At 39.1% G+C, this 27476-nt stretch overlaps 6 protein-coding genes across 11 annotated transcripts in view; 2 read left to right on the top strand and 4 right to left on the bottom strand.

Moving 5' to 3' along the window:
* Positions 1-167: 167 nt before the first annotated feature.
* Positions 168-2904, top strand: LOC126784849 (VAN3-binding protein). 2 transcript variants are annotated; one of them, XM_050510368.1, is made up of 8 exons: positions 168-608; positions 871-927; positions 1178-1249; positions 1335-1731; positions 1809-1964; positions 2051-2100; positions 2251-2308; positions 2390-2904. In XM_050510368.1, exons 1-8 carry the CDS (start codon positions 309-311, stop codon positions 2578-2580), a joined length of 1281 nt encoding a protein of 426 aa, XP_050366325.1. In that variant the 5' UTR covers positions 168-308; the 3' UTR covers positions 2581-2904. The 2 variants fall into 2 exon arrangements, with proteins under 2 accessions (XP_050366325.1, XP_050366326.1); XM_050510369.1 differs by having other exon boundaries at positions 171-608; positions 874-927.
* LOC126784855 (probable lactoylglutathione lyase, chloroplastic) lies at positions 2506-27251 on the bottom strand. Its single transcript, XM_050510375.1, has 4 exons — positions 27148-27251; positions 26874-27014; positions 26437-26695; positions 2506-2650 (listed from the first exon to the last, which is right to left on the bottom strand). Exons 1-3 carry the CDS (start codon positions 27241-27243, stop codon positions 26654-26656), a joined length of 279 nt encoding a protein of 92 aa, XP_050366332.1. The 5' UTR covers positions 27244-27251; the 3' UTR covers positions 2506-2650; positions 26437-26653.
* LOC126784311 (probable lactoylglutathione lyase, chloroplastic) lies at positions 2868-4853 on the bottom strand. The gene is made up of 8 exons (XM_050509780.1): positions 4759-4853; positions 4558-4682; positions 4381-4445; positions 3955-4128; positions 3772-3819; positions 3364-3471; positions 3089-3229; positions 2868-2909 (listed from the first exon to the last, which is right to left on the bottom strand). Exons 1-8 carry the CDS (start codon positions 4851-4853, stop codon positions 2868-2870), a joined length of 798 nt encoding a protein of 265 aa, XP_050365737.1.
* LOC126784852 (aquaporin TIP4-1) lies at positions 9033-10275 on the top strand. The gene is made up of 3 exons (XM_050510372.1): positions 9033-9230; positions 9340-9578; positions 9874-10275. Exons 1-3 carry the CDS (start codon positions 9104-9106, stop codon positions 10252-10254), a joined length of 747 nt encoding a protein of 248 aa, XP_050366329.1. The 5' UTR covers positions 9033-9103; the 3' UTR covers positions 10255-10275.
* Positions 10906-12210, bottom strand: LOC126784309 (protein JINGUBANG-like). The gene has a single exon (XM_050509779.1). The coding sequence runs from the start codon at positions 12208-12210 to the stop codon at positions 10906-10908; it is 1305 nt and encodes a 434-aa protein (XP_050365736.1).
* Positions 12909-27476, bottom strand: part of LOC126784848 (carotenoid 9,10(9',10')-cleavage dioxygenase 1-like) — a 39202-nt gene continuing 24634 nt past the window's right edge. Inside the window, exons 1-13 of one of the 5 annotated variants that reach the window (XM_050510366.1) lie at positions 16937-17046; positions 16710-16847; positions 16438-16540; positions 15647-15921; positions 15093-15272; positions 14932-15010; positions 14747-14828; positions 14525-14587; positions 14136-14274; positions 13754-14033; positions 13605-13657; positions 13307-13501; positions 12916-13231 (exon numbers count right to left, since the gene is read on the bottom strand). In XM_050510366.1, coding sequence (XP_050366323.1) covers positions 13127-13231; positions 13307-13501; positions 13605-13657; positions 13754-14033; positions 14136-14274; positions 14525-14587; positions 14747-14828; positions 14932-15010; positions 15093-15272; positions 15647-15921; positions 16438-16540; positions 16710-16847; positions 16937-17041 — 1797 coding nt within the window. In that variant the 5' untranslated portion in view covers positions 17042-17046 and the 3' untranslated portion in view covers positions 12916-13126. Of the gene's footprint in view, positions 13232-13306; positions 13502-13604; positions 13658-13753; positions 14034-14135; positions 14275-14524; positions 14588-14746; positions 14829-14931; positions 15011-15092; positions 15273-15646; positions 15922-16437; positions 16541-16709; positions 16854-16936; positions 17081-27476 lie in introns of those variants that run through there. The other 4 variants (XM_050510362.1, XM_050510363.1, XM_050510365.1 and 1 more) reach the window with 4 other exon arrangements.

Here is a 27476-nt window from a genome sequence, read left to right as displayed (position 1 = left end):
AAAAGCAGCAATAGATCGAGTTAGTGATGACAAAAAATGATCATTGGTCTTTAATTGGCTTACAGAATTTGTACACATCGCAATAAAGAATCATGCAGCTTACTTTTTCTTCCTGGTTATATACGTACTGTGCTCTTGTACCTCTTCTTCATCACTATCCTCTCATTCTGGCTTGATTTCTTGGCTATATTAGATTCTCCATTGGTAGCCGAGCTTAGATAGTAAGGAACACTTCTTCTAATTCAAACTGCAAGACCAATATTGTGAGACAAAGTTTGAATAGCTAACCATCTCTTTGTGCTTGTGTTATGGTATCAGTGAGCTCTTGCAGTTTGAAATGCTCCAGAACACGACATGGGTTGGAGAACATAGATGAAAATGGCGGTACGAGTATTGGAGCGGCGGGTTTATGTGCCCCGCCACCTGAAACCCCGACGGAGTCCATGGAGTTTCTGGCGAGATCATGGAGCCTCTCTGCCATGGAGATCTCCAAAGCTCTTTCTCACTCTCATGTTGCTTCTAAGAGTCTTGAGAATAAGTCATCATTCTCTTTTGAGGGCACTGCTGAACCTCGCCATTCCAGTTCCATGCGTTTGTGTGAATCATCTGTGAGTTTCTTCCTTACCAACGTATTGATCTTGTCTTACTGCCAATATTTGTTTAAATACTACTTATCCCTCGTCAGTTGAGTGGTAATCAATTTTACTATGTTATGTTGTCACTGTCGATCTAGAGTCTAGACTACTGTTTAATTGGACCCTTAATCAATCCAAATCAAGTGTTCGAGACATAGTTCAGTAGCTGTCAAGAGTACAATAAATCAGCATTCTTAAGTGTTTTGTGGATTTAACGTATCATTTTCTTACTTAGCAGCTACCCAGTGGAGTCAGCCCTTCTATTTCGCCAAGAAACAGTGATGAAATGAAGGTACCTCTCTCTTAAATTGATCTTCAACTTCAAGCTGAAGAATCACCATAATTGTCTGTCTGCATGAGCGCTTGATTTAAGCTAGTCAATAATTGCTTATTAACTCTTTAATGTGCCACTAAGTATATAACTATCTATGCCTGGTTCCCTTGATGTAATGACTGCATAGAACTTTTATTATTGCTTATACCAGATTTACAATAAGCCTCTTGTCCCATGAACTTCTATAGCTGGTTAATTGTATGTGCAGGACTTGTTTTTACTGCATCATGCACTTCATCCGGATTTCCTTTCCAGTCAACAACAATTGATCAATAATGGGGTATTGATATCATAAATTCCAATCTTAAACATCCATAAACCTCTTTTCAATTTTCATTTTCCTGATTGTTGATTCCACATTGCAGCTATACAAGAGTATGTTGAGAGGAAAAACAATGGGGAGATGGCTAAAAGATCAAAAGGGGAGAAAGAAGCAGGAAATGAGGAGCCAAAATGCACAGTTGCATGCTGCGATTTCTGTGGCTGGTGTTGCTGCTGCGGTAGCAGCACTTGCAGCTTCAACTGTATTGCCTGAAACTGAAACATCAGCTGCCAGTGCTCAAAATAAAACAACAGCAGCATCCGAGAGGACTGAAATTTCAACAGCACTAGCATCTGCAGCTGCTCTAGTAGCTTCACGTTGCATCGAGATCGCAGAGGAGATGGGAGCTGATCATGACAATATTCTATCAGTTGTCAGTTCTGCAGTTAACGCGAGGACTAATGGAGATATCATGACCTTAACAGCTGGAGCTGCGACAGGTACTAGGCTTAAAACCCCACTACTGTAGTTAAGCTTTACCGATGGTGTTATATAGTTGCTGATCAATGAATAACAGCTTTACGAGGAGCTGCTACACTCAAGATAAGGCTACAAAAGGAGTATGGAGGCAATACCATTGCCCTGGCAGAGGAAAAATGTGAAGGAAAAGAATCAAACTCATCACTTGACTTTGTCACAAGGGGAGGGGAACTTCTCAAACGTACAAGGAAAGGTATATGCTTAAAAAATAATAAACGTCAATAATCGTGATTTTCAATTACACATGTGGAACTGAAAGAGATTAACTTTCAACTGCAGGTGATCTCCACTGGAAACAAGTTTCTTTCAACACCAACTCAAATGGGCAGGTAAATCAGCATAATATATGACAGGAATGGACTCATTTGCAGAGCAGTATTTGATGAATTATAAACCTTGAAGGCTTGAACACAGAATCCTTATAATTTATGTAGCTGAACTCAACTTGTTCCCTTCTCAACCTTTTAAAGTGATAACAGGTTGTAGTCAAAATGAAAAGCAAGCATATGGCGGGAACATTTACAAAGAAGAAGAAATGTAAGAGCATTCTCATGACCAAAGCAAGAATTCTCTACTGGTTTCTGCTCTTGTCAGCCAATATGCTGCGTTGTTATGCAGGTGTAGTCTCTGGAGTTCACTGTGACATAGCAACATGGCCGGGAAGGGAGATGGAAGATTGCAGCAAACCAAAGGCATACTTTGGCATTAAAACAGCTGACAGGACAATAGAATTTGAATGCAGAAGTAAAAGGGACAAGCATATGTGGACCGAAGGGATTCAGAATATGTTGGATCTAATACCAACATAATTTTTGAAAGGTTACAATTTATATTGATGCAAGACTAAATTGTTAACTTTTCACAGCAATCGATATGCACCTACTATCTTAAAATCCTAGATATAAATATGGGTAGCAAGGGTAGCACTGAAAACTGTTGGCTTATACAAAGTGATGTATCTGCAAATTGGGATGGTGTATGTTCACTCATGAGCTGCTTCAAGATTTCTAAGATTGGCAGATTGGAATAATCTATGGTCAAATTTGTCACAAATGTTCAACAGTCTCATTTAGAGATGTGGTATTGATGCTGTTATTCATTCTAATTCCTTTAGAAAATCAACATTGTCAACAAAAACCTGCAGGATGAGATGTGTGAAAGAAAAAATAAATAAATTATTGAATGAATCTCCTTTAAAAAAAAATTCCGATCATTAATAGTTGGAACCAGAACTTTAAGAGAATCTAATGATGCACATTGGAAATGTTAAAGAACTAAATAAACTTTCGCTTGTAAAAAGCATAGAATAGAATGTACCGATTTCCAGCCATCAGGATCTAAGCAAGCAGTTATCTTGGTGTTGATACCTGGCAAGGGACCAGGTTCAAGAATAATTTTTCCTCCAGAGAGTCTAACTGCTTCTGCGCTTTTATAAACATCGTCTGTGCCTATTGCTCTCTGTTAACATTTCGTAACTCAGTCTCCTTCATTAGAATATAACACAGATTTTGGCAGGTACTACTGGTAACAATCATATATAGTAGTCGCAAAAGGTAAAATAACATTTGTACTAGAAAATGAATAGCAGATACCTGAGCATAACCATTTCCTTTGTCATAATCGTTGATCCCATAGTTATATGTCAGTTCAAGCACTGGACTGTTATCTTTAGTACCATAACCCAACATGGCTACTGTATACTATAAAAAAATGCAGAAGCAAATATCAGGCAGAGTAGCATTATGCTGATGATGGACAATAATGAGCAACATATATATTCAGATTTTAGCATGCTCACTAGGTCAATAGAAATATGAAACATGCACAAGTCCCACAAAATCAATTACATGCCAAGATAGCAATGACATGCTTCGGACATAATGCCTGTAATGGTTCTGCAGTGTAAAGAACCTAAGTATGTGCTGAGATTTACGTAGACATGTTATCGCTGAAGTACCCCAAACAGCAGAAATTGTCAGTGTAGTACAAAATGAAATTACCTTGTACTCGGGATTATCTCTAGTGCGGAGAAGTTCCATTCCGAAAGCCTTTCAGTTAGAAACACAGAACAGTAAAAGCTTCAGGAAGCTTACTCTTATAAAAGCCTAACTAGAAACAAATATATCCCAAGTTTAACTAATTCACTTCTTATAGAAGTTAATAGCACGGTCCAGATCACCTACACGAAGCATCACTTGTGCAAAGGGCTCTGGTGTAGGCCATCTCTCTAAAAGCTCAAATAGATAACCATCAGGATCCTCAATAAGAGCAATTATTGTACTGCCACCATTGGCAGGACCAGGTTCCCTGGTAACTTTCCCGCCCTTTGACTTTATAAGTTCCACTGTTTTGGCAACCTGCAGAGCTTGTAAACCTGAAGTAAACTTGATATCTTAACAATCTTTACATACCAGACTTGATATCTTAACAATTTTCTATTGGTGTAATTAAAATGCAGAACTGTATATTTGCCAGATTCTTTACAAGCAGAAATATTAGCAGGCATGCACATGGTAGCGAAACTCAAATAGAAAACAACACGATTCCTCAGAGAGGGAACTGACACAGGTTGTCTAGTTTGACTTGATCAGACAAATGAATGAACTTACATCTCCAACTACAACACCAAAGTGGCCAAAACCAGTCCCAATGTCATACTTGTCCACTCCATAATCTATCAGCAGTACACAGTAAGTTTCAAAATTCTATGAAAAGATACTTTGAAGGACTTCTGTTAAATGGGAAATTATGCTCGTGTTCCTACTAAATTACGGATGCGAACTTACTATATGTAAGTTCAACAGTAAAGTTAGAATCTTCTGGTCCATATCCAAGAAAAGCATTTGAGTATTGCTCATCTGGTATGTCACGCTTTCTCAATAGCTTCATCCCCAAACACTCGGTATAGAATCTGCATATGAAAAATAATCCTTAGCTGTCTCTAGAACAATGCATTATTGAACTCTATTTTCTGAAGAAAGACATACTTTATAGTCTTCTCCAAGTCCCCAACACGATATACAACATGAAGCATTCTTCGTTTATTATCTTTCACCCAGTCCAATACATTGAATGTATACATGTTCAATCACTCTTTTTTTTTTTGTAATATTTTTTTAAAAGAGTGATTGAACATGTATACATTCAAGGGAGACTAGCTAGTCACAAAGCTCACAATACAATACAAAGAGATATGTGCACACAGTACACTAACTTACACTTGTGACTCTATAAACATCTGAATCTCTAACCTTCAATCTCGATCTCATCATGTCCAGAGTTCTTTAATTAGTATTCATCAGTTTCATTGAAAAGGATATTTCAATTATTGGTGGTCTAAATCAACCAGTTGTTGCATGTCAAACATTCTTTCTTTTCAAAATATGAGCATGAGTTCCTTTCACCATATGCTCCAGAATTATGACTTCTGGGTCCTAAAACTCTGAAGCCACAGGATCAAAAGATTGGTAGTAAAAAGCATATTACAGTAGCCCGCATAATCCTCAGTTGGTGCCTTGGTGGAATCATGATGAACTACAAGACAAACTGACAAAGGGGTGAGTTTGACGGCCTGATCCATCCAGGCAACCGAGCTTTCTGGCTTTTGCATGCATACACCAATAATATAACATGCATGTAATCTATACGAATATTCTCTAGAGATTTGATGACTGCAGTATGGGACACAACCTGGATTTTCCGAAATCTCACCTCACTTTGATTAGTGGCTTCATGCAAGTTAGTACTTAATCTGAGAAAATAGGACGTCCCCTCCTATAATGAACAAAGCATGGAAGAGTACTGAGTACTGTAGTGCCCCAAATGTATACAACAATTCTAGGTGAGAAATGACAATGCTGTCAAAACATGTATTCTCGATTCAACTATACCAAACTGGAAGCTTTAACACCTCAAATGCTTGTGATCTATCCATTTTAACTTGATATATATACATACATCGGTGTCGAATTGTGTAGTCAGACCGTAGATTTCTTGGTGAGGACTGAGGAAAAACATAGATGCATACGAAGGTGCATGTAAAGTCATTGAATCGTTTACTACGAACCAATAATTGAAACTTCATTATTTCGATGTCAATCGTGACAGAAGATATAATAAAAGAAGGAAAAATAGACTAAATGGCATCTCATATTTTGTATATTCTAACTTTTGGTGTCTCAAGTTTTAAAAATTTCAAAACGGTATCTCACCTTCGTAGGCCGACCCAATATCAGTATCTCGAGACGTTTATTCAGTTACAACATCTACCTGCTTACAAATTTTGAGGGGTACGTATTTTAGTACTTTATGACTTTATTATTATCAATCATTTTCCTCTCCTTCCATCTCTCTCTCATTTCCATTTTCATCTCTCTCTCTCTAATCCCGAAAGCAAAGTCGGATAAGAGTCGGATTTTCAGATCACCTCCTTCGATCTGGGAATTTTTGTGCTGCTTTCGTGTCATAGATTTCGACTTTCAATTCTGATTATTTCAAATCTCAAGTCCATATAAAAAGAGGAGAGCACTAAGAATTAATTAGAATGGGCTTGTTCAGATGCTTCAATTTTAAGGAGTTTTCTTGCTACTGCGAGCAACGCAGCTAAAAGCTTCTTAACGGCGTCGATTCGGAGCTTAATTTCAAATTTGGCCGCTTTAGGCGCTAAAAAGCTGAAACCTTTGGATGATGATGACCCAAAACGCAGCATTTTGAAGGGATTTATGAATGGGTGACGAGATCAGGAGATGAGAGGCTAAGGAGTGAGTGGGTCATACTAGTGGCCTTATCCGAAGTTTAGTGTTTGACGGATAGAAAAGCCCCAACACGAAAAAGATCAATTCTCTAACAATTTCAAACTCCAAAATACCAATTGAAACCAAAAAGGAAAGTGGAGGAAGAAGAGGACACAAAAGTTTTGCACACTCGGAGAAACACTCATTAGAATATGACAATTCAATTCACAATTAAACAGCTTTCAGTGATGATGGGATATAGAGGGCACGGCATGCAGCACGATCAAATTTCAGCCGCTAACTTTCCTTTGGTTCATGACTTAATGTAGGGCTGGACTTTTTGACACCGAAAAAACTGAAACCGGCCATAACCGAACCGCACCGAAATCGAGAAACTGAAACCGAACAGAATCACCGCGTCGGTATCGGAAACCAAATCGAACCGAGTAATTGGTACCGGTTATCGGTTTCATGATTTTAAAAAACCGGTGGAAACCGAACCGAACCGAGAATTGACATTTAAGGTTATAACTTGTATTTGATGAACATATGTAATTGATTGGGTGCTTATGCAAAACATAGATTTGGTAATAAATATATACATGTATAGATATGTGATTTTGTACAAGGTAATATATGATTTTGATTTTTGTATGTGTACAATTATGCATGCAGAGATCTAATGTAATGTTTTTGGGTTTTGTCAACTAGCCCTCATGTTAAGACAAGTCTGAACATCCGGTGATGAAACTCATGGGGTTTAATGTTTATTTTGGTTAACTTGTTGTGTTTCAGCAAAACACTATTTGTGTTTCCTTAATATTTGAGTTCTTGATATTTGATGAATATAACTTAATTAAAGTATTGAACTTGTAGCTTATTCCTTCACTTTTAATCTTTTTATTTTCACTAGTCAAGTACGAAATGTCAATAAGGATATTAGGTTTTGTAACCGAAACAAAACCGAAACCGAACGGAATTATAGGTTAACCGAAACCGCGGTTTCTATGTATATTTTTCGGTTTCGGTTTTAGAAAATATAAAACCGAAAATTCGGTGTCAGTTTTCGGTTAGTGCTCATAAACCGAACCGTTGACACCGAGTCCAGCCCTAACTTAATGTACAAAAAACCTAGAAAAACTAAGCTATTGGAATAATACACATGCACCTATAGTAGGCTATTATATCAACAATTATATCAGTGTGACCTTCGATTCATTCTTTTTTGTTCTCAGTTTAGAATTTAAGATCCATTATTTAGTAGTATGAGACGCATTGAATTATGATCGATGATATTACTGAAATGGTTGGTGCATATTATATGATCTTGTGTTGAAGTGTTTGGTGGATCCATCAAATTCAGGCATTCAGCAAAGTATGCTCTATTTTAGTAAGGTTTCTTCAAAAACAGCTATTCTGACATATTGTAATGAAGATGAAAGTCAAGTTGCTGACGTTCGTATTAGGGTTTGATCAATAATAGGTAGATCAGATAGATAGTAATCTCAAAACGTATATTGCAGAGATGACCTAAAAGTCTAAGGGAGCCTATTTGAAGCACCGCTAGAGTATAGGCACCTTCCAATTTTAACGACGCGTGTAAATCACGCATCTTTTGTAGAGTGACATACTCAGGAAACCACGCGCATACTTTTTTCTTTATTATTCACATTTTCCTCTGTAATTGAATTAGAACCCAGAAAACCATAAAGAAAATTGAAATCTGGTTACATAACATCAACATATGGAAAACCCGATCGGAGATTCAATTCCAAAATTAAAGAAACTACCAAACCCAATTTGGAATCAAAGAAATTAACTAACTTCTAAATTTCAATTCATAGATGGGAGCCTATTTGAAGCACCGCTAGAGTATAGGCACCTTCCAATTTTAACGACACGTGTAAATCACGCATCTTTTGTAGAGTGACATACTCAGGAAACCACGCGCAGACTTTTTTCTTTATTATTCACATTTTCCTCTGTGATTGAATTAGAACCCAGAAAACCATAAAGAAAATTGAAATCTGTTTCATACATAAAATTGGTATGTAATTAAACTATTTTGGTATATGGTTAAGGTTCAGATTTCTTTCACTTTCAAATTAGCCAAAAAAGAAGACACTGCAGAACCAATTAAAAGAGGATCATGCATGATCCATATATTTTATCATTTTGATTGATTCCCTTCGGATTCCTCTCCTCCTCCTTCGATTTCAGATCTCTCTCCGTGCCTAACTTAGGTACAATTATTACCATCCAATACTGATCGAACTGGACAAGTTAGATAGCTGTTGTGTACATTACCATATTCAAATTTGTTAGTCTCGTAAATCCACCGGGGCATACTGTCATGCACAGACAGAAGCAAAAAGGAGTACTTATGTCTAGCTTAATTATTTACTCGTAGTCTCGTACATGATGGCAAAATAGAAATTACATTCGGGGTCCATGGGTTTGGGAGCCAATGAGATCGAGGTAAAGTCCCATATATATGGGGTACCTCGTTGTGCAAAGCAACAGCGAGGCTAAAGGAAACAGAGGGTGCTCTTGGTTTGCAGAGAGCCTCATCAGGCAATTCGATCAAGTTATTTAAAACATGGCCAAAATAGCGATGGGAAGCACCAGTGAGGCTGCAAAGCCAGAAGTCTGGACGGCGCTTGTCGTCGAGTTTATCACCACCTTTCTCTTCATCTTTGTTGGTGTTGGATCAGCCATGGCCACTGGTAAATTCATATATAATCTCTTTACTCGTCATATCTATGCATATCCAGCCGTAACATATACAGTTCTGTTCAGTATTTTGTTAACTTATTTCTGTTTTGTGGTGTGCAGATAAGCTAGGAGCAGATACAACTGTGGCACTGTTTTTTGTAGCTATCACGCATGCCCTAGTCGTTGCTGTGATGATATCCGCCGGCCACATTTCCGGTGGTCATCTTAACCCAGCTGTCACTCTTGGCCTCCTCGCTGGCGGTCACATTACCCTCTTCCGATCTGTGCTTTATTGGATTGATCAGTTGTTAGCAGCTGCCGCATCTTGTTACCTTCTTAAGTACCTTACCGGTGGATTGGTAAGTCCATAAACTTTGAAAAGCTTCCTTTAAATATGTATTATGATAATTAATCACATTAGATAAGGTAGGGGAGAAAGGGAAATGACACGTAATTATTTTCTAAGAACATCAAATTTAGTAAGGTATAAAGGTGTAACATTTCATACATATATAATTAAATCAAATAGGCTGGCTAACCTTTAGTTCTTATGAAGATGCAAGGGTTATTTTCATGACTATATGTTTGAATCAAACTTATTTTGTCTATAATTTCATACATATATGTTTGATTTGTTTTTGATTTGTCTGGCAGACTACTCCAATCCATTCACTTGCAAGTGGAGTTGGCTTCTCCCAAGGTGTGATATGGGAGATCATCTTGACGTTCTCCTTGCTATTCACGGTCTACGCTACAATGGTAGACCCTAAGAAAGGATCTCTTGATGGGTTGGGGCCAACTCTCACAGGGTTTGTCGTGGGTGCCAACATCCTAGCTGGCGGGGCCTTCTCAGGAGCTTCAATGAACCCAGCAAGGTCTTTTGGGCCTGCTTTGGTGAGCTGGGACTGGACTGATCACTGGGTTTACTGGGTTGGGCCTCTCATCGGTGGTGGGCTCGCTGGCTTCATCTATGAGACTTTCTTCATCGTGAGACCACGTATTTACCTACCTATCCCCGGAGCGGAAGATGCTTAAGTAGAAGACTGCACTTTGTTTCAGATAATTTCAATGTCCTAAACTCCTAAAGCATCCTGCTACTCCTTCAATTCTCTTTTTGCTCTTGGGTTACCTGTGCAGGCTTTTATTAGAACTTCCAATGATAAGTCTATGCTATTTTATTTTCTATTTTTTCTCTTCTCAATATTCATGGATGAGGTTTACACGTTTAGCTACCCATGCCAGAGTTAGGAAGACATACATTAATTAACAAACTTACTAGCTTCAGTTCATCATGTTTAGCTCCATGTGCTAGTTAGTTGTAGGCTTCTAGCCACAATCACTTATCAAAAGTCAAAACAGTCGTGAGCTCTCTTACGAAAGACATGCAAAAACGTTAAAACTAAGTAACGAATTCAATCTGGTTCCAGTTTCATAGTTAAGGCATTACTAAAGTGTCCTTGATACCTAATTTTATCATGAGAGAAAGAAAAAGAAGAGAAGAAATAGTAGGTGGTACAAACTACAAACTACAAACTTTGATGTCCTTAATTTAGGCCTCCAAATTATAGGATGAACCTTTGCAAAATGAAAATCCTTATCGCCGGAGCAGCTTCCTCTCATTCCATGAAGGAGACAACATGGTCCTTCTCCGACATGCACTTAATGCCATTGTTCCTTGGAAAAACTTCAATCCATGTAACAGTTCAACCTCATTCCATCTTCTGGCGAGACCTTAACCCTCCACGCCTTGAAAGTCTGATCCAAACTCGAACTGTAAACCAGAAACCCTTTGACAACTTTGTCAATCTCCAAGCAAGCAGTCAAACACCTCACAGGGCCTCTATGCCCTTCCAATACAGCTAGACACTCATGAAAACAACCCTCTTCTTCCCTCCTCCAAACCCTAATAGTAGTGTCCTCTGATCCACTGAAAATCAACTTCTCAATGGCCACCAAGCACAGAACTGAAAAATTGTGGCCATGTAAAAGCCCACCATGGTTAAACCGGTGAGTGAGTTTCTCCTTCTCCCAGAAGTTAATTGTTCCGTCTGAGGAACCAGAGTAGAGGAAGCAAGAGTTGGATGATGTGTTTAAGGCTATGGCGTTTACAGGGTAGTTGAAATTTGAGAAATGGGATTTGAGCGTCATGGTGAGAGTGTGAGAGTTTTCTCTGAAAACCCTTCTCCAGATTTTGACAGAACCATCTGAGGAGCAAGTGAAAACGCACCCGTCATCTTGGTTCACCACCATTGCATTCACATTGTCCTCGTGTGCCACAAAGGAGTCCACACAGTGATTGGTTATAAGCCGCCACGCCTTGACAGTTCTGTCATGGGAACCAGTATAGAGAAGACCATCCGTTTCGTAATACGCCAAGCAGGAAATGCATTCTTTGTGTTGCTGTTTGGTGTTTGTGAATCTTGAAAATAAAGGGAAAGAGCTCGTTTTGGGGAAAGAAGAGACCTTTTTGGACGTGAAAATGTGATCTGTGACGGTGAAGTTCCACACTCGGATTTTGTGGTCTTTGTGAGTGGTGAAGAGCATGTTTCCATGAGCTGCAATGGCTCGCACTTCACCTGAAGTCGCCTTGAGACTTTTGTATTCAATGTGGTCTGGTTGTCTCCACACATGGATTCGTGTACTCTCTGAGCCAGCGAAGACAACTCCTTTCTGCTTTGAGACTGCAATGGCAGAGATGGAGCCTTCGGGGCGATAGAGGGAGGCAATGCAGTGGTATAGGAGTGAAGGAGATGGAGTTTGGTGAGGGGAGAGTGTCCATGGGGACTCTGGGCTTGGAGGCGGCATTAGTGTCACCATTGTGGTTGTGTAGGAGGTTGAAGGCATTGAAGGGCTGAATTGGAGATCTTCATCATCACACACTTGGTCATTGGTGTTGATATTGGGGAAGTCAGAGGGTGAATCTATTACCATACTTCTTTCGATGTCGAGGAAGCGAAATAGAGAATTCCTGCGATAGAAATCCAATTCCATACTTGAATACAGAGAGTTCCTTAGGAAGGTGATGTATTTTTAAGCTGTGGTGAGAAGGAGATCGAACCACCATTTAAGTGAATACATTATGATCATGAATTAGTTTGGTGGTTTCAAGATTAAATCTTTTGCGGATGAGGATAGTTTGATATAGCAATCTGTTAGGTAGAATTATACTTGTAACCTTAATCTTTCTTCCAACCCCACCTTCCCTTTGCCTGTAAAAATTAATGCAGATTAATTTGAAGGCCTTAGAAGAAGATCGAATATATTGAGTTGGCACATACACTAATAGTCAGAAATTAATGTTTGCTGGTGTGTTTTAATTGCTACATATACGTAGCTGCGCGATTGCGGGAAGTTTTGCGTGACACTTCAGTCACACACCATTTATGCTCATGCCACACACATCATCAGCAAGTTTTGAAAGTTCATAATATGAAATACATCCTTATGCTTCTTGCTATTAAAACCAGGAAACTAATTCATAGACAGCTACCATGAATCATATCACTACACATAATTAGCGGGTAAAAATTTCATTACATGGGAGCTTGGAGAAAATTAAAAAAAAAATTGTCATTGCATTCTGTATGTTGCATAGATATGTGAAAATTCCATATTGCTTTGTGTTAGACCACTCAGCAATGAGCGAATCAATTCAAGACTTACTCTAATACACTTTACGTACATTTACATTTATAGGTTGGATTCGTTTGGTTTATGAATTAAAAATTTTAAGAAAACAAACTCTCTCACTTTTATATTTAATTAAAAAGACAGTTAATTACCAACAGTGAAATCATACATCGACAATGCAATACACTACGTACGCACATAGATCTAGAACACAACATCTACAAACCAAACTAGAAACAATATGATTCATACGTGGAGGGGTAAATGCAGATTCAGATCAGATTGGCATGAAAGCTCCATGAAATCCATATGGAACTCTGCACGGCAATGTAATTTTGGCAACAGGCTCACTGCAAAAGTCCTTGGTGTCAATAACATAAACCTGCAACAGTTTGGAAATTAATTAGTATACAAAACTTTGTATAACTCGATCTGTTTATATACTTATACGACTTACTTGAGATATATCGGTATCTTCATTATGAACAAAAGTAATAACCCATCCATCATCTTCTTCTACTTCTTCATGACCAGTAACTGTACTACTCCTTTCCCTTTGTCTTGGCACAAAAGCAGCTCCGCTGCAAAAGGTGTTCTTTTCAAACACATGTCTTTCTACCTTTATTTCCTCATGTTGTAATCCGCCTTTTCTCTAGTGATCATGCAAGAAGAGATTATCAATAACATGGGGAGCCAAAGAAATATTTAAAGAACATTGTTCAAAGTATTGACAGAACAAAGAAAATCTCTTTTACCTCAGCTGGCTCTTCAAAATGTAGCTTAGCTATTCCACCATATTTAAGCAACCCTGAAATAAAAATTATCACTAATTAGTGATCTGAGGGGATGAAACCAAACATTTACTCGCAAAAAACTGAAAATAATATACTCTTAGTCAATGTACCCGAGGTAGAGCTCGCAACAGAATCTACCACTTGAGCATAGCCAAATCTGTTTTTAAGGCCTGTAAAGTTTCCGTTAATCATAGGAAAATCCATGGAAAACTTCTGTCCAGTGAGATATCTCTCCCTCACTTCTCCAGTCTCCATGTTTAATCTCCATTCGTAAGCATGAGAATATAATTTACAAGCATCCTCTGCCGTTGAGGTGCTATCGTTATCACTACTACTTTGATTAATTGGACCTATAACTGAATCAAGAGCTTTACAACCCCACACTACAACCTGTTGATGATCATATATAACCCGATTAATGTTTTCAAGTCAACTGTTGCAAATTTACAAATAAGCTCATGTATGTTTTACACAAGTTATGAAGTTAATTACCTCATCACCAGCTTCAAAACTATTGATGATGTGAAATGTGCAATTAGGTTCAACTTTAAACCACCGGACTGAACTGGCGTCACCATAGCGGGGCATTACACCAATTCTTGCATATTCTTCCTCATCATACTTTACCAATCTGCATAGATGTCAACCAATATCAGCTGATCATCAAGAAAAATAGGAGAATTAATTCTCAATATGTTATCGGGAATTAATAGTTCATTGTATGTTATCAACTTATCATACAATAAATTTAGGATATCAGTGATTCAAGAGACCCTTGATTACTTGTGCTATGCCAAAGCAACATGCAGTACAATAAGAACACAACAATATTATCAAACGAGACAACAATTATGAAGTCTAAGAAGGGTGTGTGCACTCACGGGCCCCCTCCTATGAGTCTCTTTATGTCTATAGTTAGCGCAATATCCATGATCACATTGTACCTGCAAGCCAATGAACGCACAGGAGTGACAGGACTCAGTATCTTATAAGCTTAGCTAGCCTTGGCAGTTGATACTTTCTGGTTCAGTGAAGAAAACTAGCTCAGAGATTAACAGCTCTAGCTGATGGTACTAGTTATCTTATTATCTCAATATATGTACCTCTTCGTAACCCCTATTTCATGGCAAATGCTGCATCTATTGAGTTTGAGATCCACCTTGTGGATTAATTCTTTCCCATCAGCTGTAAAATTATGTGATCTAAACATGAGATTGTCATCGAAATATCATGATCGACAAGTAATGCGTACGTGGCGGTATGCGAATAGAAATCAATTATATATTACCAGAAACTACTCCTACTTCCCAAAAAGGTTCAACTGGTTCTACTCCCATTATGACCAACTCTCCTGTGCCTGGAGCTCTCTGAAACAGAGAAAAGATATAATTAAATCACCTAAATCAATTATATTTAATGAAAGCTAAGGGATTTTAATTAGGTAGATACCTTTGGGTGGCTAGTAAAAGGTCTGTTCCAAGCTCCAGAGACATCCCAATTACCTAAAGTTTCCAGCGTAAGGATGTCAATCTCTTGCGGTATGTGATTTTCTGCAATCGAGTAGAACTTCCCCGAATGCTCAAAGACATTGGTGTTGCTCAAGTACTTGTTCACTTTGCCAAACCTCAACTGCAGAATCAAGCAACAATAAGCACGAGAGACCTGCATTGCTGAAGCTAGTAGTCTAGTTCTGGCCACATCGCTCGTAAACTTTTGTAAGGGGTTACCTTAAGTTCTTAATTAATCTACATGTAAAACATATGTTTTAAGTAAAATGATATATGACATTTGAAAAGTGAAAAGTGTTTCATTTTGTCTCATGTATTTGGTGACAGTCGATTGATAATTTGGTAAGCCGACAACAGTGTGTATATTAAACGATATAAGAAAACATAACCAGAGCGAAAGTATAAGGTGATGGTGATACATATGTTGCTACTCGATTCATCGTTCTTGAATAACGAAATGCCGATGAATGTAATTATGTATTATGGTATGCTTACCAAATTGAGAAGATAAGCAGACAAAATGGCCGGCGAGTCGCCGCCAATGGCCGGGAGAAAAGAAGGCCTGTTTCTTTGTCTTTCAAGCTTGTAAGTTTCGGTTTCGACATGTCTGTTGTTGTACTGGACCGTCCATCTGCTACCGTCGCTGTTGACGAAGTCGTTCTTCCTAAAATACAGAGCATGAAGCATTCCTTCTCCTTCTATCCATATGTGATTTGACCTGCCAAACACCGATTTCGTTGATTTCAATCCTCCGAATAGAGGATTTGGTCCTGCACGCAAGTGAATAAGCACTTAGTAGTTATGTATATACAGCTAATTATATATACATAACACTATTATATAACAGCATCCAGCAATTTGATCACTGTATCTTGAAACGTATATATAAATAGATTGATAATAAAGTACGTAGATGGATATGGTTTAATTAAAGTTAGCAATGCAGAACTTGTATCCGTACTAATTGATATCTGATTTTGAATAGTGATTTCCCAATCACGTATCCGATGATCAATATTACAAAGATGGAATCCTACGTTAAATATTAAGAAAACGTACGGCATATATGTTATAATTTCCTTTGATATATCCGCAGATAACATTGTAAATTATAATAATGGATTTCTTGAATGGTTTTGTCCTCTAGGGGAACTAGATAGATATATAACAAGCAATACCACAAGATCATAACCTGGAATTATATTTGTACTTGGAAGAAAAATAATCTAAGTCACAATATGATTTGCATCTAATTAGTTACTGATACTAACAGATCGAGCACTGACCATTTCTTACGTAAACTCCTTCTGTAAAGTCATCTGGAATACTCCCGGTGGTGCTCGTTATTACAACTCCTCCTTCTAATTCATCAACTGGGATGAAGTTTTTCTGCAAAGTCAAATCAATAGTATACGTTCAGAAGATGATTAATCATCAGATCTTGGAGTAGATTGAAAGAAATTAATTAGTTCAAATTACTATAAGAACAACCAAACATAGCTAGAATCTTTTCAGTCCGTGATCAATGAATGCTGGTGATAGCTAGAAAGTGCGGTACCTGAGATGGAAGCAGTGGTTGATCGATGAATTCAAACACCGAATCCACAAAGGCGTCCAACAATTTTACAGAAGCGTTCTTGAAGATTTTCAAGACATCTATATGCATGGGCACTTGCATGCTTCTCAATATTAATGGCTGCTTCTGGTAATTTGCACATTGATCAATCGAGTAAGTATATATAAGAAGAGTAGTTTAGAATTTAGGATTTAGATAGAGAGATCTACCGAGACAGCCGTGGAGAGTGTGGTCTTGAAGTACTCAATATTGTCTAGGACAGCTGAAGGCTTCTTGTTCTGGACAGAGCAATTGATTTGAAACGCCATACCCATACATGATGAACATGCCATTTCTCACTCTCTCCCTCGATCTGCGACTTCTTCTCTAGAGAAGCAAGCACCCGTATATATAGATCGATTGTAAAATGGCCCGACCTTCTGGTTTTATTATTCGTTACGTACGCTCCAGGCTTGAAGACAAATGGATACGACTCCTTATATCGATCGGTAAGCTCAATTATGATTTTATTGTGTCACAAAAAAGCCAACGGAATATAATTGTAAACAAAGGGATCAAAATCAAACCCACCTAGCCCCAGCCAACAAGAAAATGTAATACACAACATTTGCAGCGTAAATTTATTAATGTTTTTAGACCATGTATGTCAACGATTATAATAGAACTTATAGAAGTGGTAATGCTACAAACAAAAAGATTACATCATTTACATAACATATTTTACAGCTGGTAGGTGTAGGAACCTAAGGATTACTGGCTTACAATGTGTAGAACATGACCAATCTATATCATTAACAGAAAGACCAGTCTCATTCATGCTAACATAAGATATAATATAAAGTAAAGAATTCTTGATTGCTGATTAAGACTATAAACTATGTGTTAGCATTATGCATGCCAAGTTAAATGAGTGAGAGGATAAAGATTCGTTCTCTGTGGATGGCATCTTTCCTTGTCTCATACTGTTTCTGGTTTAGGGGTTCAAACTCTTAGAAATATGCTCTGGGAGGAAAAGATCAGCATGGCGGGCTATTCTCTATAGAGAGTGACAGATAGGGCATACACCCGACAAAAGACGAGCGCCGCTTCTCAATAGCCTTTCGTTCCAATAGGAGAAACATGGAAAATATGATTTAGCAACAATCGGAGCTAACATTACATGCCATAGTACTACATTGAATTGGAGTTTTCAGGTACATCTTATAACGTTCATTATCATCAAAGTACACGTGTAAACCTAGCTATAGGAACTCCACCAGTCTTGGATCAATCAGTTGGGAGCTTTGGCTGCAGGTTTTTTCTGAGAACAGCAGACATCTGTGCAGTAGCTGCGCGCCCTCGTTCCAAACAGTGGAGATAGTCATCAACTAGAGCAAATAGAGAAGACCCAATTAGATAAGATGTACCAACAGTAATACAAAGGAAAAGTTAAACTAGTAATAGTTAAAACTAGAAATGCTATATTGATTGTTTGATCTTGATTGATTATCTTGATACAAGTCTAACTATTTATAGGAAATAAATTAGACAATGACATTGTTGTTAGCACTATCTCTAATGATGAATTTAGCTGTTCTACCACCATGTTTGTTGCTTTACACAGCTCACACACAGCTCACTCATGCTAACACTCCCCCTTAAGTTGGCGCATACACATCAACCATGCCCAACTTGCAAAGTGAGTCATAAAAAACCTTCTTGGACACTCATTTGGTGAGTATATCCGCAAGTTGCTCTTCTGTAGGAACAAACGGAAAGCAAATGATCTTAGCGTCTAACTTCTCTTTTATAAAGTGACGATCAACCTCTACATGTTTTGTACGATCATGCTGCACAGGATTCTGTGAAATATCAATAGCTGCCTTGTTGTCACAGTACAGCTGTATAGCACACTTAGGTTTAATACCCAAATCTTGTAGTAAGTTCCTAAGCCATAACAACTCGCACACTCCCTGAGCCATACCTCTGTATTCTGCTTCAGCACTGGATCGAGCTACCACATTTTGTTTCTTACTCCTCCACGTAACAAGATTACCTCCAACAAAGGTAAAATACCCTAATGTGGACCTCCGATCTGTAATATTTCCAGCCCAGTCTGCATCTGTGAAACCACAAACCTCAAGGATATTGTTGTGATTAGAAAACATTACTCCTCTCCCCGGGGCTGACTTTAAGTGCCTCAAGATCCTTACAACAACATCCATGTGGTCCTCACTGGGATTATGCATGAGCTGACTTACTACACTTACTGCATGCGCAATATCTGGTCTGGTATGTGATAGATAAATCAAGCGTCCAACTAACCTCTGATAACGAGGTTTGTCAGTAGGGATTTGATCTGGATACTCTGCTAACCGATAGTTCTGCTCAATAGGAGTATCAATGGGAGTGCAGTCCAACATACCTGTCTCCGTTAGTAGATCAATGATGTACTTTCTCTGACACAGATAGATACCATCACTTCCCCGGGCTACCTCAATGCCCAAGAAGTACTTGAGTGTACCTAGGTCATTCATCTCAAACTCTATGACAAGCTGCTTTTGTAATCTGTCCACCTCAATAGTATCATTACCAGTAACTATTATATCGTCAACATATATGATTAGGGCGGTTACCTTCCCTTGTTGGTGTTTGAGAAATAATGTGTGGTCTGAATTACTCTGCATGTAGCCAATTTTCCTCATGAATTGTGAAAATCTTCCAAACCAAGCACGAGGAGACTGTTTAAGACCATACAAAGACTTTCTCAACCTGCATACAAAGTTATCCGGAGAAGCTGCCACATATCCAGGAGGAATATCCATATACACTTCTTCTGTAAGTTCTCCATGAAGGAATGCATTTTTAACATCAAACTGTCTAAGTGGCCAGTTTAAGGTAGCAGCAAAGGAGAACAATACCCGAATAGTATTCATCTTTGCAACCGGTGCAAATGTCTCATCATAGTCTATGCCATATGTTTGGGTGAACCATTTTGCTACTAGGCGTGCTTTATATCGGCTTACTGATCCATCTGGATTATGCTTCACTGTAAACACCCAACGACATCCCACGGTCTTCTTGCCATGTGGTGGAGGTACAAGCTCCCAAGTGTTGTTTTTCTGTAATGCTTCCATCTCTTCCTCCATTGCTTTCAGCCATTTTGTATCTCCCAATGCATCCTGCACTTTGTTAGGTATTGATACAGTAGAAATTTGATTCACAAATGATTCATATGACTTAAACAATCTTTTGGTAGACATAAAATTTGCCACATGATACTTAGCTTTAGCCTGAAGGGTAGGTTCATATTTTTTTGTTGGCTGACCTCGAGTAGACCTATTTGGCAAGACATATTGTCTATTATTAGCTTCACTAGTATTAGCCCCAATAGAATGACTAACCTCAGGTGAGTGATCTTCTGTACCAGGGAAACATTGGTCAGGGGTATAAACAACAGTAGGGGAGGCATGAGGGGCAGTTGTGCTGTTAGCTTCCGGTTCCTGAATCTCTGGAGTGACTTCACTACCGGAATCATCCGGTGGTGCATGTGTAGTTGACACATTGGTAATCTCAATAGAACCTGTCACTATATCTACTGGCTTACTTGTCTCCCCCTCTCCATGATACAGCGCTTCAAAATATGAATTCTCCCCCTGAAGAGCAATATCGGAAGAGGCAAAATAGCTCATGTCCTCAAAGAAAGTAACATCCATAGTGACATAGTACTTCCTGGTAGGTGGATGATAGCAGCGGTACCCTTTCTAATGTCCTACATACCCAACAAACACACATTTAACTGTCCGGGCATCTAATTTAGACCGTTGATGTTTTGGAAGATGGACAAAAGCAACACAATCGAAAACACGGGCATGAAGATTATGAAAAGAGGGTAATGAGACATGAGATGCAAGCACCTCATATGGAACTTTTCCCTCAAGGACACGAGATGGAAGACGATTAATGAGGTGGGCGGAAGTGATGACAGCATCACCCCAAATGTATTTAGGCATATGGGCACTAAAAAGAATACACCGAGCCATGTCAAGTAAATGACGATTTTTCCTTTCGGAAACTCCATTCTGCTCAGGTGTATAAGGACACGTTGTTTGATGAACAATTCCGTGTGTGTTAAGGAACTCCTGAAAGACATGATTCACATATTCCCCTCCATTATCAGAACGAAGTACTCTAACAATGACATTATATTGTGTTTGGACAGTGGTATAGAAGGCTTGAAAAGCGGGAAAAACCTCATCTTTAGTTTTGAGGAGAACAATCCATGAAAGACGGGTGCAATCATCAATAAATGACACATAATACCGCATCCTGACACAATAGACTCTTTGGAGGGTCCCCAAACATCAGAATGAATTAATTCGAAAGGAAGAGTATGTTTTTAGAAGTACTAGGGGAATAAGTAGATCGATGACTCTTGCCCAAAACACATGTTTCACAATGTAAAACTGACTCATCCACACTAATGAACAAAGATGGCATAGATTTATTCATAACACTAAAAGATGAATGCCCTAAGCGACGATGCCATAACCAAATTTCACTTAACTTGTCAGAAGTGGAGATTAAAGCGGTCCGAGACTGTGCCCCTGGTTTCTCCCCCGCATATGTCTGATCCAGATGAAACAAGCGGCCCCTCAGATACCCCCGACCAATTAATTCTCCGGTGAGAAGATCTTGAAATGCCACATACATAGGAAAAAATGTTACCGAGGACTTAGCGTCAGCGTTTAATTGGGGAACAGATATCAAATGATGAGATAAAACAGGTTCATAGAGCACATTGTGAAGCTCTATGGTGGGAGTAATATGAACTGACCCTTTCCCTAATACGGGAAATGCCTCACCATTAGCATTAGTAACATAGGGTACGGGTGGAGGAGACAATACAGAAAAATAAGATTTGTCATAAGTCATATGATCAGACGCACCCGAATCAATAATCCATGTATCAAAACTAACAAAGTTAGAGACATTTAAAGCCATACCAATTCTGACAGATACTTCAAATTTTGGAACTTCAATTGCGCCTTTAGAACCCATTGAAAATGAATTTGAGAAGATCAGGAATTATACAACGGAAGTACCAAAAAAACTTATATAAACCTGCAATCGAGTCAGATCTGCCGGGTCGGGCCGGATCTTCCGGGTCGGGTCAGATAGTCCTGGTCGAGTCGGGTCGGATCTTCTGGGTCGGGCCGGATTTTCTGGGTCGGGTCGAATTGATTTTGGACCGGGTATTTAGGGCGAAAATACCTTCGCCTACCCACCCACACACTCCGTCCGCTGCCTCTTCTTCTCCCAAACTTCCTTCGATGGAAAACGTGAAAAAAGGAGGTGGAGCCGAACCTCGGTGGAGAGCTCGGGCGGTGGAGCCTTGGTGCGGTGGAGCTCCTTGGTACGGTGCAGAGGCAGTGGTGCGGTGAAGCTCCTCGGTGCGGTGCGGAGGCGGTGGAGAGCTCGGGCGAGGAGACTGTCGGATGAAGGCGCCGAGCTACGGCCAGCTGGTTTATGGCCTCGTTGCGGTGGAGCTCCTTGGTGGGATGCGAGGAAAGCGCCGAGCCACTGCCAGCTGGTTTATGGGAGGTACGAATCCAAACCCAGAAGAACAGAAAAATGTTTTTGGCTCTGATACCAAGTTAAAACTAGAAATGCTATATTGATTGTTTGATCTTGATTGATTATCTTGATACAAGTCTAGCTATTTATAGAAAATAAATTAGACAATGACATTGTTATTAGCACTATCTCTAATGATGAATCTAGCTGTTCTACCACAATGTTTGTTGCTTTACACAACTCACACACAGTTCACTCATGCTAACAATAATTACCGACTGTTGAGATCCATAATATTGCATTCACCAGTACGAAAAGGGTATGGCTAAACCAATATTTTCCAATTATTAGTCCAGTTAATAGAAAACATGAAAAAAAAATTAGGAAAGGTCCAATGAAGAATGGCAGATACCTGGCATAGCGCCCTGGGTTACAGAAGTTATGATACCATGTTCCATTGGTTCCCCTAGCACCTTGAACTGCTCTTCTGGAAGGTTTGAAAGAACTGAGTTTGGGAAGACCAAATATACAAAGGCCCTCATTTTGTCATTATAATTACACATGTATCATCATAGCAAGCCCCTTGAGAATGAGATAATATAAGGAACATGACAAACGAGAAGAATGCAGCGACAAACATACTATGACTACATACGGCCTATACCTCAGAGCCTTGAAAAAAAAGAGGAATATTACATTTGATCCAAATAGAAAAGCGAAACCTCTGAAAATAGATTGTACATACCATTCACATGGGATGCAGAAATGCATGATATGAAACTAAGAAATACCTGCTCTTCTAGCTTGCTGGGGTCCAATATGACACATCCACTCTCAGCCAAGCACCAACATATTGCAACTGCAAACCAGCATAAATACCAGTTGGGACATATTCATCAAACAACAACTTCATCTCCTGTAATAACCCGATTTTTCGGAACGATTATTAGATTATTTTTAAGTTTATAAATTTGTGAAATTCATTTAAACGACTTTTGTTTGCTTTGCAAAGTGATAAATCGAAAACGGAAACATTATCGGAACGGTTATTTAGAAAAACGTTATGTTTCCGCGACGTGAGTATTGACTTTTATTCCGTCGCTCATTTGCGAAAACTTCCTTCACGAAAGTTGTAGAGCTCACCGATACGAGTTCGTGGACACTTCACGCGTCCTAATCGGACGTCGTACGTAAAATTTATTAACGACGAAAGTTAGTTTCCGATTTTGGAGGTGGGTATAAAAGGAAAGTTTTTAAGAGTAGGGTTTCCATTTTTGGAAACTCTCTCTCTCTCATCTCACCCGCCTCCCTCTCTCTTTCTCTCTCTCTCACCCGAGTCTCTCTCTCCCTCTCTGAAAACTGGTCGCCGATTCCGCACCTCCGAGGGACGTGTTCCTCACCGTCGGCACCAACGCCCTCGCAGGCTCGACTCCACCCTCCTCCGAGCAAGACGCGATCCAGCTCGTCGCCGTGAAGCCTCGCCGCACCTCACCGAACCCAGCACGACTGGTTCAAGCTCTCCGACGAGCTCCGGTGCTCCCAAGGCGAATAGGTGAGGTTTTGATTTAATTGGTGGTTGTGATGCTTTGTTGTGAATTTGTGGTTGTTTTGAGTTGAATTGGAGGAGATCGGTGCAGGAGGAAATTGGGGGAGGTTACCGCCGCCTTAGGCGGCGCGTGTGGGTGCGTGGAGGGGGTAGGAGGCGGCGTGAGGACGTGGGAAAGTAGAGGAGAAGGAGAGGAGGATAAATGGGGCGGTGGTGGCGTGCTACGCGCCAGACTTAAGCTTGGCGCGTGGGCCCCACGCGCTGCCAGAAATGGAAACCCTAACTCCAATAATTTTCTATATATACCTGTTTCCTAAATCGGAAACTACTTGCATCGTTAATAACTTTTACGTACGACGTTCAATTCGAACGCGTGACGCGTCCACAAACTCGTATCGTCGAGCTCTACAATTTTCGTGAAGGACGTTTTCGCGACCGAGCGACGGAATAAAAGTCGATATAATCGTTGCGGAAACGTAACGTTTTTCTAATTAAACGTTCCGTAAAGTCGCAAACAACCAAATTCATTTTAATTGAATTTTAAAACTTTATAGAATTCAAATCAAAACCAAATATTGTTACGAAAAAAAATAGGGTTATTACATTTTGTCTTCTGACGTGATTGATGTCTTCGGACGAGTTTTTTCTTCAGACGTGATTGATGTCTTCGGACGTGTTTATGTCTTCGGACGTGTTTGGCATGTCGGAACTTAGCTTTTGGCCGGGCGAAAGTTACGATACAGTTAGAGTTCTAATCTGTCTGCTGGGGTATTGCATATGAGGTAACAGACGAGTTATCGGCTTATGAGTACCCATATATTTTGATATTGGATGACAGATGGTTGTCCAATGTCGGCAGCGTACTTTATGAGGGGTAACAGAGGTGTACCAGCGCTCATGAGTACATGTATTATAAATGCATTTGGGTAAACAGAATGGTTGCCCAATTCTCATGAGTTCATATATTTTTCACATTATTAGACAACCAGATGTGTCGTCTAATGAATCATGAGTGCATTTATATTTGTTGGTTTGTGAGTTTCGTATATATTGATATGCGAGTTATATTGTTGTTTTACTCATACGAGCTGCAAAGCTTACCGGGTTTGTGTTTACAATCCCGGTGCACCTATTCGATGGTGTATGGGATAACTCCGCATGTGTGGATTAGCGGAAATCGACGGACCGCTCAGAGGACTTGAAGTTATTATTTCCATCTTGTGGTGAGGACTTTGTGTGGATTTCTTTGTGAGGATTATACATTTCCATTTGTTATAATGTTGAATTATAAATTTTGGTTTGTAATAATCGGTTTGACTGAGTTGTATTTTAAACTCAGAGATGATCCGCTGTGACATTTAAATGATTTCGATTTCAGTGAGATTGTTTTAGTGTTTTCATGACTTCGAAATTTGAGTTTCATACTCGAAATTTCGGGGTCGTGACATCTGCATTGCCTGAAACTGAAACATCAGCTGCGAGTGCTCAAAATAAAACAACAGCAGCATCCGAGAGGACTGAAATTTCAACAGCACTAGCATCTGCAGCTGCTCTAGTAGCTTCACGTTGCATCGAGATCGCAGAGGAGATGGGAGCTGATCATGACAATATTCTATCAGTTGTCAGTTCTGCAGTTAACGCGAGGACTAATGGAGATATCATGACCTTAACAGCTGGAGCTGCGACAGGTACTAGGCTTAAAACCTCACTACTGTAGTTAAGCTTTACCGAGGGTGTTATATAGTTGCTGATCAATGAATAACAGCTTTACGAGGAGCTGCTACACTCGAGATAAGGCTACAAAAGGAGTATGGAGGCAATACCATTGCCCTGGCAGAGGAAAAATGTGAAGGAAAAGAATCAAACTCATCACTTGACTGTGTCACAAGAGGAGGGGAACTTCTCAAACGTACAAGGAAAGGTATATGCTTAAAAAATAATAAACGGCAATAATCGTGATTTTCAATTACACATGTGGAACTGAAAGATTTTAACTTTCAACTGCAGGTGATCTCCACTGGAAACAAGTTTCTTTCAACACCAACTGAAATGGGCAGGTAAATCAGCATAATATATATGACAGGAATGGACTCATTTGCAGAGCAGTATTTGATGAATTATAAACCTTGAAGGCTTGAACACAGAATCCTTATAATTTATGTAGCTGAACTCAACTTGTTCCCTTCTCAACCTTTTAAAGTGATAACAGGTTGTAGTCAAAATGAAAAGCAAGCATATGGCGGGAACATTTACAAAGAAGAAGAAATGTAAGGGCATTCTCATGACCAAAGCAAGAATTCTCTACTGGTTTCTGCTCTTGTCAGCCAATATGCTGCGTTGTTATGCAGGTGTAGTCTCTGGAGTTCACTGTGACATAGCAACATGGCCGGGAAGGGAGATGGAAGATTGCAGCAAACCAAGGGCATACTTTGGCATTAAAACAGCTGACAGGACAACAGAATTTGAATGCAGAAGTAAAAGGGACAAGCATATGTGGACCGAAGGGATTCAGAATATGTTGGATCTAATACCAACATAATTTTTGAAAGGTTACAATTTATTGATGTAAGACTAAATTGTTAACTTTTCACAGCAATCGATATGCACCTACTATCTTAAAATCCTAGATATAAATATGGGTAGCAAGGGTAGCACTGAAAACTGTTGGCTTGTACAAAGTGATGTATCTGCAAATTGGGATGGTGTATGTTCACTCATGAGCTGCTTCAATATTTCTAAGATTGGCAGATTGGAATAATCTATGGTCAAATTTGTCACAAATGTTCAACAGTCTCATTTAGAGATGTGGTATTGATGCTGTTATTCATTCTAATTCCTTTAGAAAATCAACATTGTCAACAAAAACCTGCAGGATGAGATGTGTGAAAGAAAAAAAAATTAAATTATTGAATGAATCTCCTTTAAAAAAAATTCCGATCATTAATGGTTGGAACCAGAACTTTAAGAGAATCTAATGATGCACATTGGAAATGCTAAGGAACTAAATAAACTTTCGCTTGTAAAAAGCATAGAATAGAATGTACCGATTTCCAGCCATCAGGATCTAAGCAAGCAGTTATCTTGGTGTTGATACCTGGCAAGGGACCAGGTTCAAGAATAATTTTTCCTCCAGAGAGTCTAACTGCTTCTGCGCTTTTATAAACATCGTCTGTGCCTATTGCTATCTGTTAACATTTCGTAACTCAGTATCCTTCATTAGAATATAACACAGATTTTGGCAGGTTTACTGGTAACAATCATATATAGTAGTCGCAAAAGGTAAAATAACATTTGTACTAGAAAATGAATAGCAGATACCTGAGCATAACCATTTCCTTTGTCATAATCGTTGATCCCATAGTTATATGTCAGTTCAAGCACTGGACTGTTATCTTCAGTACCATAACCCAACATGGCTACTGTATACTATAAAAAATGCAGAAGCAAATATCAGGCAGAGTAGCATTATGCTGATGATGGACAATAATGAGCAACATATATTTTCAGATTTTAGCATGCTCACTAGGTCAATAGAAATATGAAACATGCACAAGTCCCACAAAATCAATTACATGCCAAGATAGCAATGACATGCTTCGGACATAATGCCTGTAATGGTTCTAGTTAAATGATATATTGATTGATGA

The sequence above is a fragment of the Argentina anserina genome, chromosome 2 (genome assembly GCF_933775445.1).
Source record: "Argentina anserina chromosome 2, drPotAnse1.1, whole genome shotgun sequence".
NCBI lineage: Eukaryota > Viridiplantae > Streptophyta > Magnoliopsida > Rosales > Rosaceae > Argentina > Argentina anserina.
This window is presented reverse-complemented; position numbering and strand designations above follow the sequence as displayed.

Bases quoted from the DNA above. Each gene is read 5' to 3' on its own strand.
- LOC126784849 (XM_050510368.1), top strand. From the start codon at position 309: ATGGTATCAGTGAGCTCTTGCAGTTTGAAATGCTCCAGAACACGACAT. The intron at 1,965-2,050 runs GTATATGCTTAA...TTTCAACTGCAG, and splicing joins TCTCAAACGTACAAGGAAAG to GTGATCTCCACTGGAAACAA. The intron at 2,101-2,250 runs GTAAATCAGCAT...AAGTGATAACAG, and splicing joins ACACCAACTCAAATGGGCAG to GTTGTAGTCAAAATGAAAAG.
- LOC126784311 (XM_050509780.1), bottom strand. From the start codon at position 4,853: ATGTATACATTCAATGTATTGGACTGGGTGAAAGATAATAAACGAAGA. The intron at 3,472-3,771 runs GTAATTTCATTT...ATTTTTTTATAG, and splicing joins GAGATAATCCCGAGTACAAG to TATACAGTAGCCATGTTGGG. The intron at 2,910-3,088 runs GTACATTCTATT...CTCATCCTGCAG, and splicing joins ATCCTGATGGCTGGAAATCG to GTTTTTGTTGACAATGTTGA.
- LOC126784855 (XM_050510375.1), bottom strand. From the start codon at position 27,243: ATGTTGGGTTATGGTACTGAAGATAACAGTCCAGTGCTTGAACTGACA. The intron at 27,015-27,147 runs GTATCTGCTATT...AAATGTTAACAG, and splicing joins AAGGAAATGGTTATGCTCAG to ATAGCAATAGGCACAGACGA. The intron at 26,696-26,873 runs GTACATTCTATT...CTCATCCTGCAG, and splicing joins ATCCTGATGGCTGGAAATCG to GTTTTTGTTGACAATGTTGA.
- LOC126784852 (XM_050510372.1), top strand. From the start codon at position 9,104: ATGGCCAAAATAGCGATGGGAAGCACCAGTGAGGCTGCAAAGCCAGAA. The intron at 9,231-9,339 runs GTAAATTCATAT...TGTGGTGTGCAG, and splicing joins TGGATCAGCCATGGCCACTG to ATAAGCTAGGAGCAGATACA. The intron at 9,579-9,873 runs GTAAGTCCATAA...TTTGTCTGGCAG, and splicing joins AGTACCTTACCGGTGGATTG to ACTACTCCAATCCATTCACT.
- LOC126784309 (XM_050509779.1), bottom strand. From the start codon at position 12,210: ATGGAATTGGATTTCTATCGCAGGAATTCTCTATTTCGCTTCCTCGAC.